The sequence below is a fragment of the Sinocyclocheilus anshuiensis genome, unplaced genomic scaffold (genome assembly GCF_001515605.1).
Source record: "Sinocyclocheilus anshuiensis isolate Anshui unplaced genomic scaffold, SAMN03320099.WGS_v1.1 scaffold1570, whole genome shotgun sequence".
NCBI lineage: Eukaryota > Metazoa > Chordata > Actinopteri > Cypriniformes > Cyprinidae > Sinocyclocheilus > Sinocyclocheilus anshuiensis.
The window spans coordinates 125,934-138,251 of record NW_015546153.1 but is presented as its reverse complement, the minus strand read 5'-3'; the positions used below and the strand labels follow the sequence as shown (position 1 = coordinate 138,251).

Here is a 12,318-nt window from a genome sequence, read left to right as displayed (position 1 = left end):
CTGCCCCGGCTTAACCATCGGACTTCAGTGTGGTAAAGCACATCTCCGTGAGCAGACTCTAGCTCGGCGAGAAAGGCTTGGAACTGCCGGTGTTTAAGTCCGTTTGCTCTGATGAAGTTTATGCATGACACCACCACCTTCATGACTGATTCCCACTTCAGAACTTTGCAGCAGAGAGCTTGCTGGTGAATCAGGCAGTGGACTTGTAACGGTGGGGTTAGACCTCTTTCCTCCATTTCTTTATTCATGCGTCCTATAAGCCCCCTCGACACGCCAACCATACCAGGAGCCCCGTCAGTAGTGATGCTGGCCAGCTTAGACCAGTCTAGACCCAGCTCTCCCATCGTTTGGCACACTTTACCAAAAATATCCTCCCCTGTCGTAGTGCCTTTTAGACTTTGTAGGGCTGCTAGCTCCTCTGACACTTCAAAGTTTGAGCTAACTCCGCGAAGAAAAATTAGCAGCTGTGCTGTGTCCTGCACGTCATTGCTCTCATCCAGTGCTAATGCAAAAAATTCTAATTCTTTCACTTTCTCCTGCAGCTGGGCATATACATTATCCCCCATTTCTTCAATTCGTCTGGTGACTGTACTTGCGGACAGACTCACTGCATTTAAGACATCTTTCTTATCGGGGCACACCTTCTCCGCAACAGCATTCATACATTTCTTGACGAACTCGCCGTCACTGAATGGCCTACCGCTGGTTGCAATCAGTTTAGCTAGCTCGAACGGATGACTGCTTCAGCTGGGTTTGGCGTACAAATGTATTCTGCTGCGCTGATAGTACACTTTTTAGCTTCGACACTTTGTCTGCTCTGATTTGGCCTTGCAAGCTAGCATACTTTTCTCTGAGGCGGGTTTCAGTGTCAGCGCAGATTGTATTCTTTGAACACAGACACTGTTTCTGGACAGATGAGACAAACAGCCACTTCTTTGCACTGAACAAAAAAAGAATCACTTGTCCACTTTTGGTTAAATACCCTGCATTCTGAATCAACCGTTCTCTTTCCCAACCGCTTGGCCATTTTGTCGTCTCTTTGAATTCTTTCGCTGGTTCGCGCGCCACCTGTTCGATCGCGATGGTACGTTATGTTGAACGTACCATTCTGTTGGTAGGTGAATTTAACAAATAATTAGGCTACGTTAATAACTAAAAGAAATTTTAGTCTGAAAGCCAATATTTATTATCAAATATAGACATGATATAAGTGAAACCGTATATTTAAAATTAAATTTTCAAAATATGTCTCTGGCATTGTTCAGAGGGCCAAATGTGGGGGTGGGCCGCAGTTTGGGGACCCCTGATATAGACTATACATGCAATACACAATATGCATTATACATACTATTCAATATATACACTTGACACTATACATAATATACACTTTATATACTCTGCATACTGTATATTACACTATACACAATATACTGTAATATATATAAACATAAGACTGCAAGGAGCTAAAGATAAAACTCAACACCTCCTGTATAATTGCATGTTACTAATGAAGAAAACCAGACTGAGTGTGTGCACAACATGTGACAGCATTTATAGGATGCATTGAGGAGGAGCCCAAACTACACTCAGTGGCCAAGTGATACTGAAATAATTATGGTCTGTGATATTGGCACAGATTTTGTGTAATAATCGATTCTTTATGACTGTTTATGGTTCTCAAGTTCCCGGGACATATACAAGATGAGACATGAACTCATGACAGTAAGACTGAAATGCTAAAGTGCCTCTAGCCACTGTACATGATCCACACTATAGACTTTATAGCGACTCTATCCCGATGCTGCGTGTTTCTGTGCTCAGGGAGCTGGTGGAGAAGCTTCATCAGCGTAGCGTGAAGGTGTTCCTCGTCTCCGGTGGGTTCCGCTGCATCGTTGAACACGTGGCGTCGCAGCTCAGCATCCCGCTCCATCACGTCTACGCAAACCGCCTCAAGTTCTTCTTCAACGGTAAGAGCTGCCGCTGGCTCGCGGGCGCTAGCGCTAGCTAGTGACTAACACGAGTGTGCTTTGTCTCAGGAGAGTACGCCGGCTTCGACGAGTCTCAGCCCACAGCACAGTCCGGCGGGAAGAGCCGGGTCATCAGCATGCTGCAGGAGGAGTACGGCTTCAGAAACATCGTGATGATTGGAGACGGAGCCACGGACCTGGAGGCCTGTCCTCCTGCGGTGAGTACATCATACTCTGACCGATGCACGAGCTGCAGTACTTACAGTCTGTCCTGTGCTTTCAGAGCGCCTTCATTGGGTTTGGTGGGAACGTGGTGCGGCAGCAGGTGAAGGAGAAGTCCTCGTGGTACGTCTCCAGCTTCGGAGAGCTGCTTAAAGAGCTGGAGAAGATCTAGAGACGACTGACTGGAGTTTAGCATACTCTATGCTAGTGCACTAGCTTTCTGTCTTTCCTAGTTTCACCTAATGCACTATTTTTAATGGTCGTATGTCTTGAGTTTATTGAAATGATTGTTTATATAGAAGATGATGCAAACCAGCAGACGTCTGCTGTACTGTACAGTGAGCATTTTAACGGACGAAACTTGACTCATGTTTGGATGTCAGACTTCGAGAGAACACTATATCTTGACTGTTTCTAAGCTAACTGTCTACTTCAGTATGCATATTTGAAAAAGAGCATTTTTAATATTGATCAAGAGAGAATAAACAAGTAACAGCTGTTGCGTGTCTTTTATCGGTGTTAACATGACACAGTGTGGTAGATTTGATTTATTGATTACAGTATTGTTTGCTGTTAAAGCCCCGTCAGATCAGCGTACAGTAGCCCGAGCATGCTGCGATCACACAAACTAAATCAGATCAGAACAGCTTCATCCACAACACATGTCTATGTAGAAACAGAAGAATTGTAAAACAAAATACAGCAACTAAAAAAAATACATAATTTGCACACAACCCGTCCCTGACGAGGCTTGTCCAGCTCCAGTTGCACAGATATGCTTAAACGAGGGCTATTTAGTAACCAACAGTGTATTTAGATTTCATCTGGTTAATAACTGATCTGAATATGTAGGATGGATTCTGCTGTAGGTTATTAAAACATGAAACAGTCTCCATGTGGGGGTTTATATTTACAGCTTATAAATATGCAATAAATACATGAATAGATTGCAGCAGGGTGAACGGTAAACGTTTGCTTTCTGACAGAAGTCCGTTCATACACGTCTGCATTAACTAAGGCATTCAAATATGAGGGTTGTTTTGAGATCTGGTGAATCAAAGATGCAGCGGCCACCAGACCAGAAGGGGTTAATACTCTACACTTACAGTAATTTAATGCACTTTTATATCCTTTACATATTCCAACGAAACTTCATTTAACAAATCTAGGCCGAGCGATATACAGATAAACACAAGCAGCAGATTTCAGATATGTCTACGTCATAAGAAAGATTCTCAAAACTTACAGCCTTCATTCCTACAGATTCAGTTGGGTTTGCTGGTGCAATTATTACGGTCCGAGCAAGTGTGTTGTGCGTGACGTTGGGTGGCATCATGAGATAATCACGGCAGTGGAAGTATCTGACGTCTCGGTCTGGTCTGGAGCTCATGGGGATGATTTGGATGGATGCATTACTGGAGAGGAGACGCTTTCAGCGGGATCATTATCCTGGACTCCATGTGCTGAATGAGGGGCACTGAAAACACCACAAACACACACAACCAGCCTGAACTCGCGGGTCATTTTGCGTCAAAATATAACAAAATCACTAGACATCAGCGTTAATCAAATGGAAATACTGACACTAAATCCGACTTTAATGCTGTTTTAGAGCAGCAAAATCACTTCCAGGAGTTTTTGACACGTTAAAACTGCTCTCGTCTATAAATGCATGCAGACTTATGAACAGGAATGACTTCTACTAGTAGACCAGGAGAAGACTTCAGTTAAATGCATCTAGTGTTGGCAGAGATGTAGCTGTGGCGCGTGTTTACCGGTGTAATAGACGACTTCATCCCAGCCCTCATGCTGCCAGGCGGCGTTCCTCGTGTCCTCTCTGGACTGCAGGTCCTTATACGCTGAAACAGATGGACAACACTACACACATCAGAGGTTTGCATCATTTATTCTGTTATTAATGATAAAGCGGTCTGTGTTGCAGGAAGCGTTATAGAAGTAAACGTGACTTTGAGCACTTCTGGGAGTCTGTCTGGCGGCGTGTGATCTCTCTCACCCCAGAGATGATGCACCATATACAGGTCTCCTATCTGAGAGAAGAAGCCGCCCACTGCCTCGCGGTTGTGCTGCCGGTAGCTGATGGCTCTGGCCCTGAGGAACAGGAACAATAATCACACACTTCTGAATGATGAAGATCGCACAGCTCTTTATAAAGGCCTGCTCACAGCAGCAGTGAGACAGAGGAATGAATTCAACCAGGAATGAAATGATCAAAAATCAACACTGACGCATTTGGTAGTGACTTGCATTCAGGCTTTATGTTTTTTCATGCTCATGCATTGGCTGGGGACTCACTGAAGGCACGCTCTTTCCATTGTTAGAGCTACTGTGAAGTCAATCACTAATGAAAGCTGTATTTACACCAGAAGGAGAGCGCAGAGTGCTTCAGTCAGCTGCTGGATGGCATGTGATGAATGTGAACAAGTCTCGGATCTTAGGCCTTTTATATCATTACAGTTGCCACAGAAGTGAAATGTTATGCATGTTTAACTAATTATTCATTGAAATCATTAACTGCTTCAAAATGCATGCTGTTAACAAAATCATTATTGAAACATTTGCAGTTAGCCTACTGTATGAATAAAAGCACTATAACAACATAATTACATAAACAGTGAATGTACAAGGCGAATTAACGCATAAATACAAAGCATAAATCTTTATTCAGATTTTTAATACGGAAGTGAAATTCCCGACATTAAACAAATGACTAATTACATGCTCAGGAGGTTTGCGTCGTCAGAACGTACTTCAGATCTAAAAACGTGGACTCGTTAGGTGATGCTTTCTCATTAAAATCATACAATTCCCTATCCCCATACAATATACAATTCAACAGAATGTAAGGCAGCACTAGGGAACACCCATAGGTTCTTCACTTTTATGACGCCATGAGCAATGCAGTTCTCGATTATAGACAGTGTGTGTAACATCACATCATAATGACTTCTGAAATCATAAACACTCTCAGGAATCTAGCATGAGAATTTGAAGATCGCAACAATCCCACGTTTGTGAGATTGAACTGATCTGAGAACACGGTCTGTAGCACTGAATAATGAGCTTGAAAGCATTAAATATGCTGCATTACAGCAGTGCATGCATATAAAACACTTCATTTCAATGATTTGTATTGTATTTTGAGCTCTTAACATTTTATAATTCAGTCTTCTGAGTTATGTATTGCTTGCGCTCTTACCAATAGTTGCCCCATTCAATCATGGTCCCGGGCTGCAGGAGACAAGAAAAAGGACAACCGTGAATCTGAATTCATTTCAAAAAGCCTTCGGCCAGCCTGTAGGACTGGTGATGTGTAACACCTACAGTCTGGTCACTTTGGTTTTGCTGGCCATATAAATGAAGCAACACTAGAAAACTGATCAACTAAAGAGTGTGTGTCGTTATTAAGAAAGTTTGCCAAGATCTCAAACGGACCGTTTCAGTGTTTCCATCACCACTCCAAAACATTATATACAACTGCAACGATAACTACCACACACACACACACACACACACACACACACCTCTGGGCACCGGCTCGTTCCAGAAGCTGAACTCCAGCAGCAGCTGGTTCCTGCGGGACAGCAGCATCTTCCCCCTCTCCTTCCTGTACTCCAGGAAGTCCTGCTCAACACGACAGACGTCAGCGCTTTGAGACAGCATTTCAACAGCTGAACGTGTGCAGGGCTCAAAGTGCACTTTACACTGCCGTAAAAACACTACAGTGTGGGATAACATCTGAAAACCTCAGGAAATGTAAATATAGTTTCAAACATAACATGAAGTCGCGTGATTGTGTGTGAACAGCGCCACCTGCAGACGTGAGCTCATTATTAGCAAGTCACCATAACCATTCAACAAAACATGCTACTTTCACCATGTATATCATGCTAACACTCGCCTTGAACAGTGCTGAAGAGTTATGAGATGTGGATTATAGTGAATATGAGTGCACTGAAGTTATGGGTGTATATTCATCACACAAACCCATAATATCTTCTAGTGTGCAGTCGTTTACCTTGTTGTTCTTCAGTTTGTTCATGACTTCAGTCAGAGCTGGATATCCTCCTCTGTACCGCCACAAGTGCACTAGATAGTGAACCAGAGGCACATGCTAGTGTGTCAGCGCTCACAGAAACACAAACCTCTTCCTCAAACAACTAACATCTAATATAATATACACACGTCAAATCAACCAAATTTCAGAAACTCCCTTCAATAAAATTGTTAATTTTGTTAATATTTTTTCTGAAAAGAGACCAACATAAATAGTGATAAAAGACAAAATATTAATAATAATAATAATAATAAATCATTTTTCAGGTCTGCATAGCTGTAACTCAAGACGTATGTAAGTTATCTTTTATATTTCAGCTCTTAAAGGGATAGTTCACCCAGAAATGGAAATGTGATGTTTATCTGCTTACCCCCAGGGCATCCGAGATGTAGGTGACTTTGTTTCTTCAGTAGAACACAAACGAAGATTTTTAACTCAAACCGTTGCAGTCTGTCAGTCATATAATGGAAGTGAATAGCAATCACGGCTTTGAGAGTCAAAAAAAACATACACAAACAAAACCAAATTAAACCTTGCGGCTCGTGACGATACATTGATGTGTAAAGACACGAAACGATCGGTCTGTGCAAGAAACTGAACAGTATTTATACCATTATTTACCTGTGATCCACTGCAATGTCCGAAATGTCCTGAGCGCGTGACGTGTCTTCTTCTTCTTGCTTTACGGCAGATCGCAGACTTATAAGTGCATTACCGCCACCTATCTCTCAAATGGACCATTGACACTCTATCTACAATCTCAATTAGGAGTGTCAATGGTCCAATGTTCAGTTTCTTCCACAGACCGATGGTTTCGTGTCTTTACACATCAGTGTATCGTCTCGAGCCACAGGGTTTAATTTGGTTTTGTCTGTGTATGTTTTTTTACTCTCTACGCCATGATTCCCATCCATTTACATTATATGACTGACAGACTGCAACGGTTTGAGTTAAAATCTCCGTTTGTGTCCTACTGAAGAAACAAAGTCACCTACATCTCGGATGCCCTGGGGGTAAGCAGATAAACATCACATTTTCATTTCTGGGTGAACTATCTCTTTAACAAACGTTTCTTCCGGTCTCTCTGAACATTCCTGCGGGGTCCTACCAGCTTGGTCCTGCTCTCCGTACCAGGTGTTCCAGGTGCCCACCAGCTCACAGGGGTAGTTCTTGTCAGCGTGGATGGAGGGCAGCACCTCATCACTGCGGACACAAGGCTCAGTCTGGTTTCATGTATTAACACCTCGCTCACTCGTGCTGGAGAAGGCTGACTTACCAGAGTTTGTTGTAGGCCTCGAGGCACTCGGGCTTCACGTTGTGAACTACAACACAAGCAATATAACTGAGTTAATGAACAAATCGCACGCTGAGAGCGTGCTTACAGCAGAGGGCAGAACCTACACTGGATTTTATATAAGTTGTTGTCCTCTTTCTTGGCTAGCAGATGGGAGTGAGCGTCTTTTCTGGGGTCCACCTTCCGCACAAACAGTGATTTGAACCAGCTGTCCTCTCGGTTCCGGTTATTAGATGCTGACAGAGCCCTGAAACAGGACCACTTCTGCATTACTATTACACATACATAGACGTGAATGTTACATTGCATCATAAGACTATGCACACGTTTATGATTTGTCCTTGGTGCACAGATAATAACAGCACACTGTCACAGTATGTCAGGTGATCATAAGGCCTTTCTGAAGCTCTGCATGCATCAGTCAATCACTAATGAAGCCTTTCATTGCTCAGTGCATGAAAGCTCAAACAGCTCGCGGTGTCTTCACCATAAGACCCCACGCGCTCTGCTGAATGATGACCTTGAGAGTCACGCGCGTCTGTCTCCTGTTTGTCTCAAAGCAGCACTAAGCGCTGAGCCGCTCGCGCAGACGCCTCACAGTCAGTGCATTAGGAAAGCGTCGGTATATATCTGAGAGCAGCAGTCGCAGTAATCACGTCTTTAACTAATGCATGCTAACACATGCAGAGCTGAGAGTTTCGCCGAAGCACGAAGCACGCAGGTTTATGACGGGTAATAATTGAGATCAAACCTGATAACAGCGGTAACGTGTCCTTTTGCCCGGCCCGTGTGTGCGGCCCGATACAGGCCGGAGAAAGAGCTCTGAAGGACTCTGGTCGCCATCTTCCACTGATAGGACACAAACAGCAGGCGAGGAAGGAGTTAAACGGCTGCAGTTCCCGGCGGCGCCGCCAGAGGCCGGCAGGGGGCGCTACTAACCAATCACTAACCGCTTACACTAGTCTTTATAAAGTTTAGTTAGTCGTCTCATTTTTCTCTCTCGCTAAGACTGGACATACGTTTTTGTTTAGTTTAGTTACTGGTCTAATTTGAGTCCAAAAAGTAAGACTGACTGGTTAACTGCTAGTTAGTCAAACTAGTCCTGCTAGTGACTATGTTAAGTAATATGCTCATTAAAAATCTAAAGCTTCCCTCGGCTCTTATGAAGGCTCCTCAAGATTAAATGATATTTCAGATGAATATCTGAGTGTATTTGATATTTAAACTGAGTGTATTTATCACGTCTCTGGGTGAAGGCACACCCTGATATAAAAATACATAAAACTAAACAATTAGACTTGCAAAAAAACAACACATGTGCTCAAAATGAGCCTAAAATGCTACATGATTACTAATTAAGGAAGTAAGAGTCATTTCCAAAAGCACAAACATAAAATAACATTTAAAAAGTTACAAATGTTAGAATTGCTGTATATGTCTTTTTTAAATCTATTTATATTTTCTCATGCTTATATTCTCACATTTATTTAGTTAATAATTTTCTTAGAATGTAATAAACTGTTTGATTTTCATAATAGTTATTTACATAAATTATTGTCAGAATTTGTGGTGAACTGGATTAAAACTGGACCAAACAATAAATAATCAAACCAAATATCATAATAATAATAATAGTATAGGGACCCCAAAACAATTAAAAACAAAACAATTTTCTTTTCTTTTCATAAATAATACCAAATAAGAATTGAATGATATTTTCACCATTGAAGTCACCTTAATCATAATATAATTATCAGAAAAAAGCCACAGACACACAACTCATTAGTTCGTATGTCTCTCTCACAGTATTTACCATTATTTCATAATGTTTACACTTGAGCTCGTCAGCCTCGACATTTTGATGCAATAGGGGAAAAACTAGAAGCGTGAAAATATCTGTGGCATATGGTGACATGATATTTGCCAATAAACAATATAAATTTTTCACTGATCATAGACACCATAACATTCAACCTTTAGACTTCCAAGGGCTGCCACAAAACATGTTTTGTTTACTTTAAAATATGCGGATTATTACTAGGCACACTGCACACATTGCTTGAGGGCTAATTTCAGGGTTAGTGGTGATACACAGGTATAAATAAGGTGAGCATGTATTTCCGCTGAGGATCTTGGGATAATACATCTGAATCATGTGGGATCATCTGGACAGGACTATGACTTCACCTGTGGTTGAGATGATCATCTGAAAAGCATGTGATTGAGCACCAGCTCACCACTAAACACTCGATAGCATCTGAATCTGTGTAAGCAAGCTGGAGAAGCCGGTCCTGAGCACGGTTCAGTAGGAACTAATGTTATCTCAGAGGAACCCATGAATGTGGCCTAGCTTTGGCTTAGTTTCTGTGGACATTTATCATTTACACAGCTACAGGCTGATCTGTGAAAGGAAGAGTCTGGTAGTATTGCTGAGGCGAAAGATGACTAGAAGATCTTCAAGACTTACACGATTACGAATCAGCATTTGTCCAAGCTCAAGTATGTGATTGTGCATTGCAATATTAGACATGATGATTTAATGGGATTATTTATTCATATCAAAGAAATTAAAAAAGGTGCACATTCTCAAGTGTTATTATTTGTCTAAATACCCTAGCACACCATACGGTGATGTAATATATGGCATACACTGCCCTAAATCAAGAGTGATATTGCTATTTATGTTACCTATAAGGCGATATTTTTCACATTCTCTGGTTACATGAAGAAATAAGTTGATAACACATCACCACAGTAAAATCTGTATAAATATTTACGCTAATAATATCTATTTGATGATTTTTTTATGCAACATGTATCCACCTTATTTTTCAACGTGGACGTAAGCTGTTTTCTGTGAATGTGCAAGACTTCCGGCTCATTAGAGAAATAACGAGACGAATAACACACGTGCAGTAAAGCTGTTTGCACTACAAACCAGTGTGTTCATAATTAAGACAATGCATTAATATAATATGCTAAGACACACCAGTTTATAATATCAAGCAGCAAAAAAACCCATTAAATTTACAAATGGCCCGCTCTTACGGGAAAAATAAGGTGGATATTGTCATCAATATAGGCTATTTTATAAATGCAACTATAAAACTATGTTTAAAACAACATGTATTTATCATACAGTTGTCATTTTTTAATCTTTTATATTTACTTATAAAATATCAACATGTATTGACGAGTTTTAGGATGGATCTACACGACACATGTACGAAAATATATTACGCATGCATTAACACATTTGTATAGGCTAGGTATATCTATTAATGTTTGAAAAGGTTCCAATTTCTAACAGGTTTCATGTATGTTTCTACTTCACATGACAACATATTTCATATATGGAGATTTAATATATGCGTATGGGACTCTTATCTTCACTTCTGTCCTCGATTAAACCCAATGCTAAACGAAATCAAAGACTGAAGCGAGTATAAACAAGAGTCATCCATCTATGAGAGCTCCAAGAACTCTCTGTTTTATAATATTTGTTATTTCTGACTCATATTTGGTCATTTCTCAGGTGACAGTAACAGATCTTGAATTCAGAAGATGGAGAGCTCAAGATCAGTTACTGACAGAAACAACACAATTATTACAAACTGATCAGAGAGATTATACTAATACTAACACGTTTACCGCACAGACGAGTTCATATTTCCATTTTATTGCCATTTCCCAGTTGCGACTCTTTAAACTTTGGCGTGTCCGTCAGAAGAGAGCGAAGCCGCTCTGAATAAACATCAGTCCTGGTTGCTAGGGCAGTTCTAGGTGGTTGCTGGGGTGATCACGGTGGTTGCTAGGTGGTCAAAAGAGTCCATTCCCAAGTCTCTATGTGTCACACATGTGTTGTATTGTATAACACTGACCTCTAGGTGGCGCTTTTGTCAGTCTCTTCTGAATTGTTTCCTCACACATATCTGCATCACAGCCATAGGTGATCATGCATCGCAGATGTATAGACGGAAAAACATCAGTATCATAATAGTGCAAAAACTGCAAAATGAAATATAAAAATACAACGGTGGAGAACTGTGAACAGAATGATTTACCTGCTTCAGTCACATTTAGCCAGGCCTGTACTTACATTAAATACTATCAAAGCGAGTGTCTGTATATGCTGCAATGAGTGTGTGTCTGATTCTCAGTGTCTTTGAATCAGCTGCTGTTCTGGTGATTTTTAGTCAGAGGCCTGTTACACAACAGCGTAGGACAAAACCAAACGAATCGTTCTCTGTCTGGGTTTGTTTCAGAGTTTGTGATTAACTCTGAAAGTGTCTGCAGCCAACAGCCAATCACACACAACAATCCTCTTCTATGCAGAAGATTAAAAATAGCTATGACAAATATCTTGAATTGGATTTAATGCATGTACAGCCAGGAAACAACACCGAATCTTTGAGAAGGCAGCTGAAAAAAAAAAGAAATTGACTATATCAATACAAATCAACGTAATTTATTTAATAAATAATTCATATAGGTTCAAAAAGAGCTTAAAATAAAACATAAGCTTAGCAATTTTTTAAAGATTTAAATATTCTAAATCTAGGGTGACCATGCTTCCTCGTTTTTGTCTGGTTTATTGTGTCAGACATGTGTCACTTTACTCACAGCTGTTTGCTGATTAGCCGTTTGTTTGCTCATCAACACAGTTGTTGAACCAATCATCTGATCCGTGAATGTCATGTGACTAATTACACACAGCAGGTGTAGTTATGGCACCTGCCAGCAGCGGCGCTAACCTGTCA

The 12,318-nt window shown here is 41.0% G+C and overlaps 2 protein-coding genes across 4 annotated transcripts in view; one reads left to right on the top strand and one right to left on the bottom strand.

Moving 5' to 3' along the window:
• Window positions 1-2,852, top strand: part of psph (phosphoserine phosphatase) — a 5,566-nt gene extending 2,714 nt beyond the window's left edge. For all 3 annotated transcript variants that reach the window (XM_016503285.1, XM_016503284.1, XM_016503283.1), the window contains exons 4-6: window positions 1,822-1,967; window positions 2,037-2,185; window positions 2,251-2,852. In XM_016503285.1, coding sequence (XP_016358771.1) covers window positions 1,822-1,967; window positions 2,037-2,185; window positions 2,251-2,361 — 406 coding nt within the window. In that variant the 3' untranslated portion in view covers window positions 2,362-2,852. The remainder of the gene's footprint in view (window positions 1-1,821; window positions 1,968-2,036; window positions 2,186-2,250) is intronic.
• Window positions 2,853-2,926: 74 nt separating this feature from the next.
• Window positions 2,927-8,450, bottom strand: nipsnap2 (nipsnap homolog 2). Its single transcript, XM_016503275.1, has 10 exons — window positions 8,310-8,450; window positions 7,666-7,805; window positions 7,541-7,586; window positions 7,373-7,467; window positions 6,226-6,296; window positions 5,730-5,831; window positions 5,407-5,471; window positions 4,204-4,298; window positions 3,965-4,048; window positions 2,927-3,666 (listed from the first exon to the last, which is right to left on the bottom strand). Exons 1-10 carry the CDS (start codon window positions 8,399-8,401, stop codon window positions 3,602-3,604), a joined length of 855 nt encoding a protein of 284 aa, XP_016358761.1. The 5' UTR covers window positions 8,402-8,450; the 3' UTR covers window positions 2,927-3,601.
• Window positions 8,451-12,318: the final 3,868 nt, after the last annotated feature.

Excerpts from the sequence above, each read along its gene's own strand:
- nipsnap2 (XM_016503275.1), bottom strand. The coding sequence starts at position 8,401 with ATGGCGACCAGAGTCCTTCAGAGCTCTTTCTCCGGCCTGTATCGGGCC. Across the intron at positions 7,806-8,309 it reads CACGTTACCGCTGTTATCAG|GGCTCTGTCAGCATCTAATA; the intron begins GTTTGATCTCAA and ends GTCCTGTTTCAG. Across the intron at positions 5,832-6,225 it reads ACAAACTGAAGAACAACAAG|GACTTCCTGGAGTACAGGAA; the intron begins GTAAACGACTGC and ends CGTGTTGAGCAG.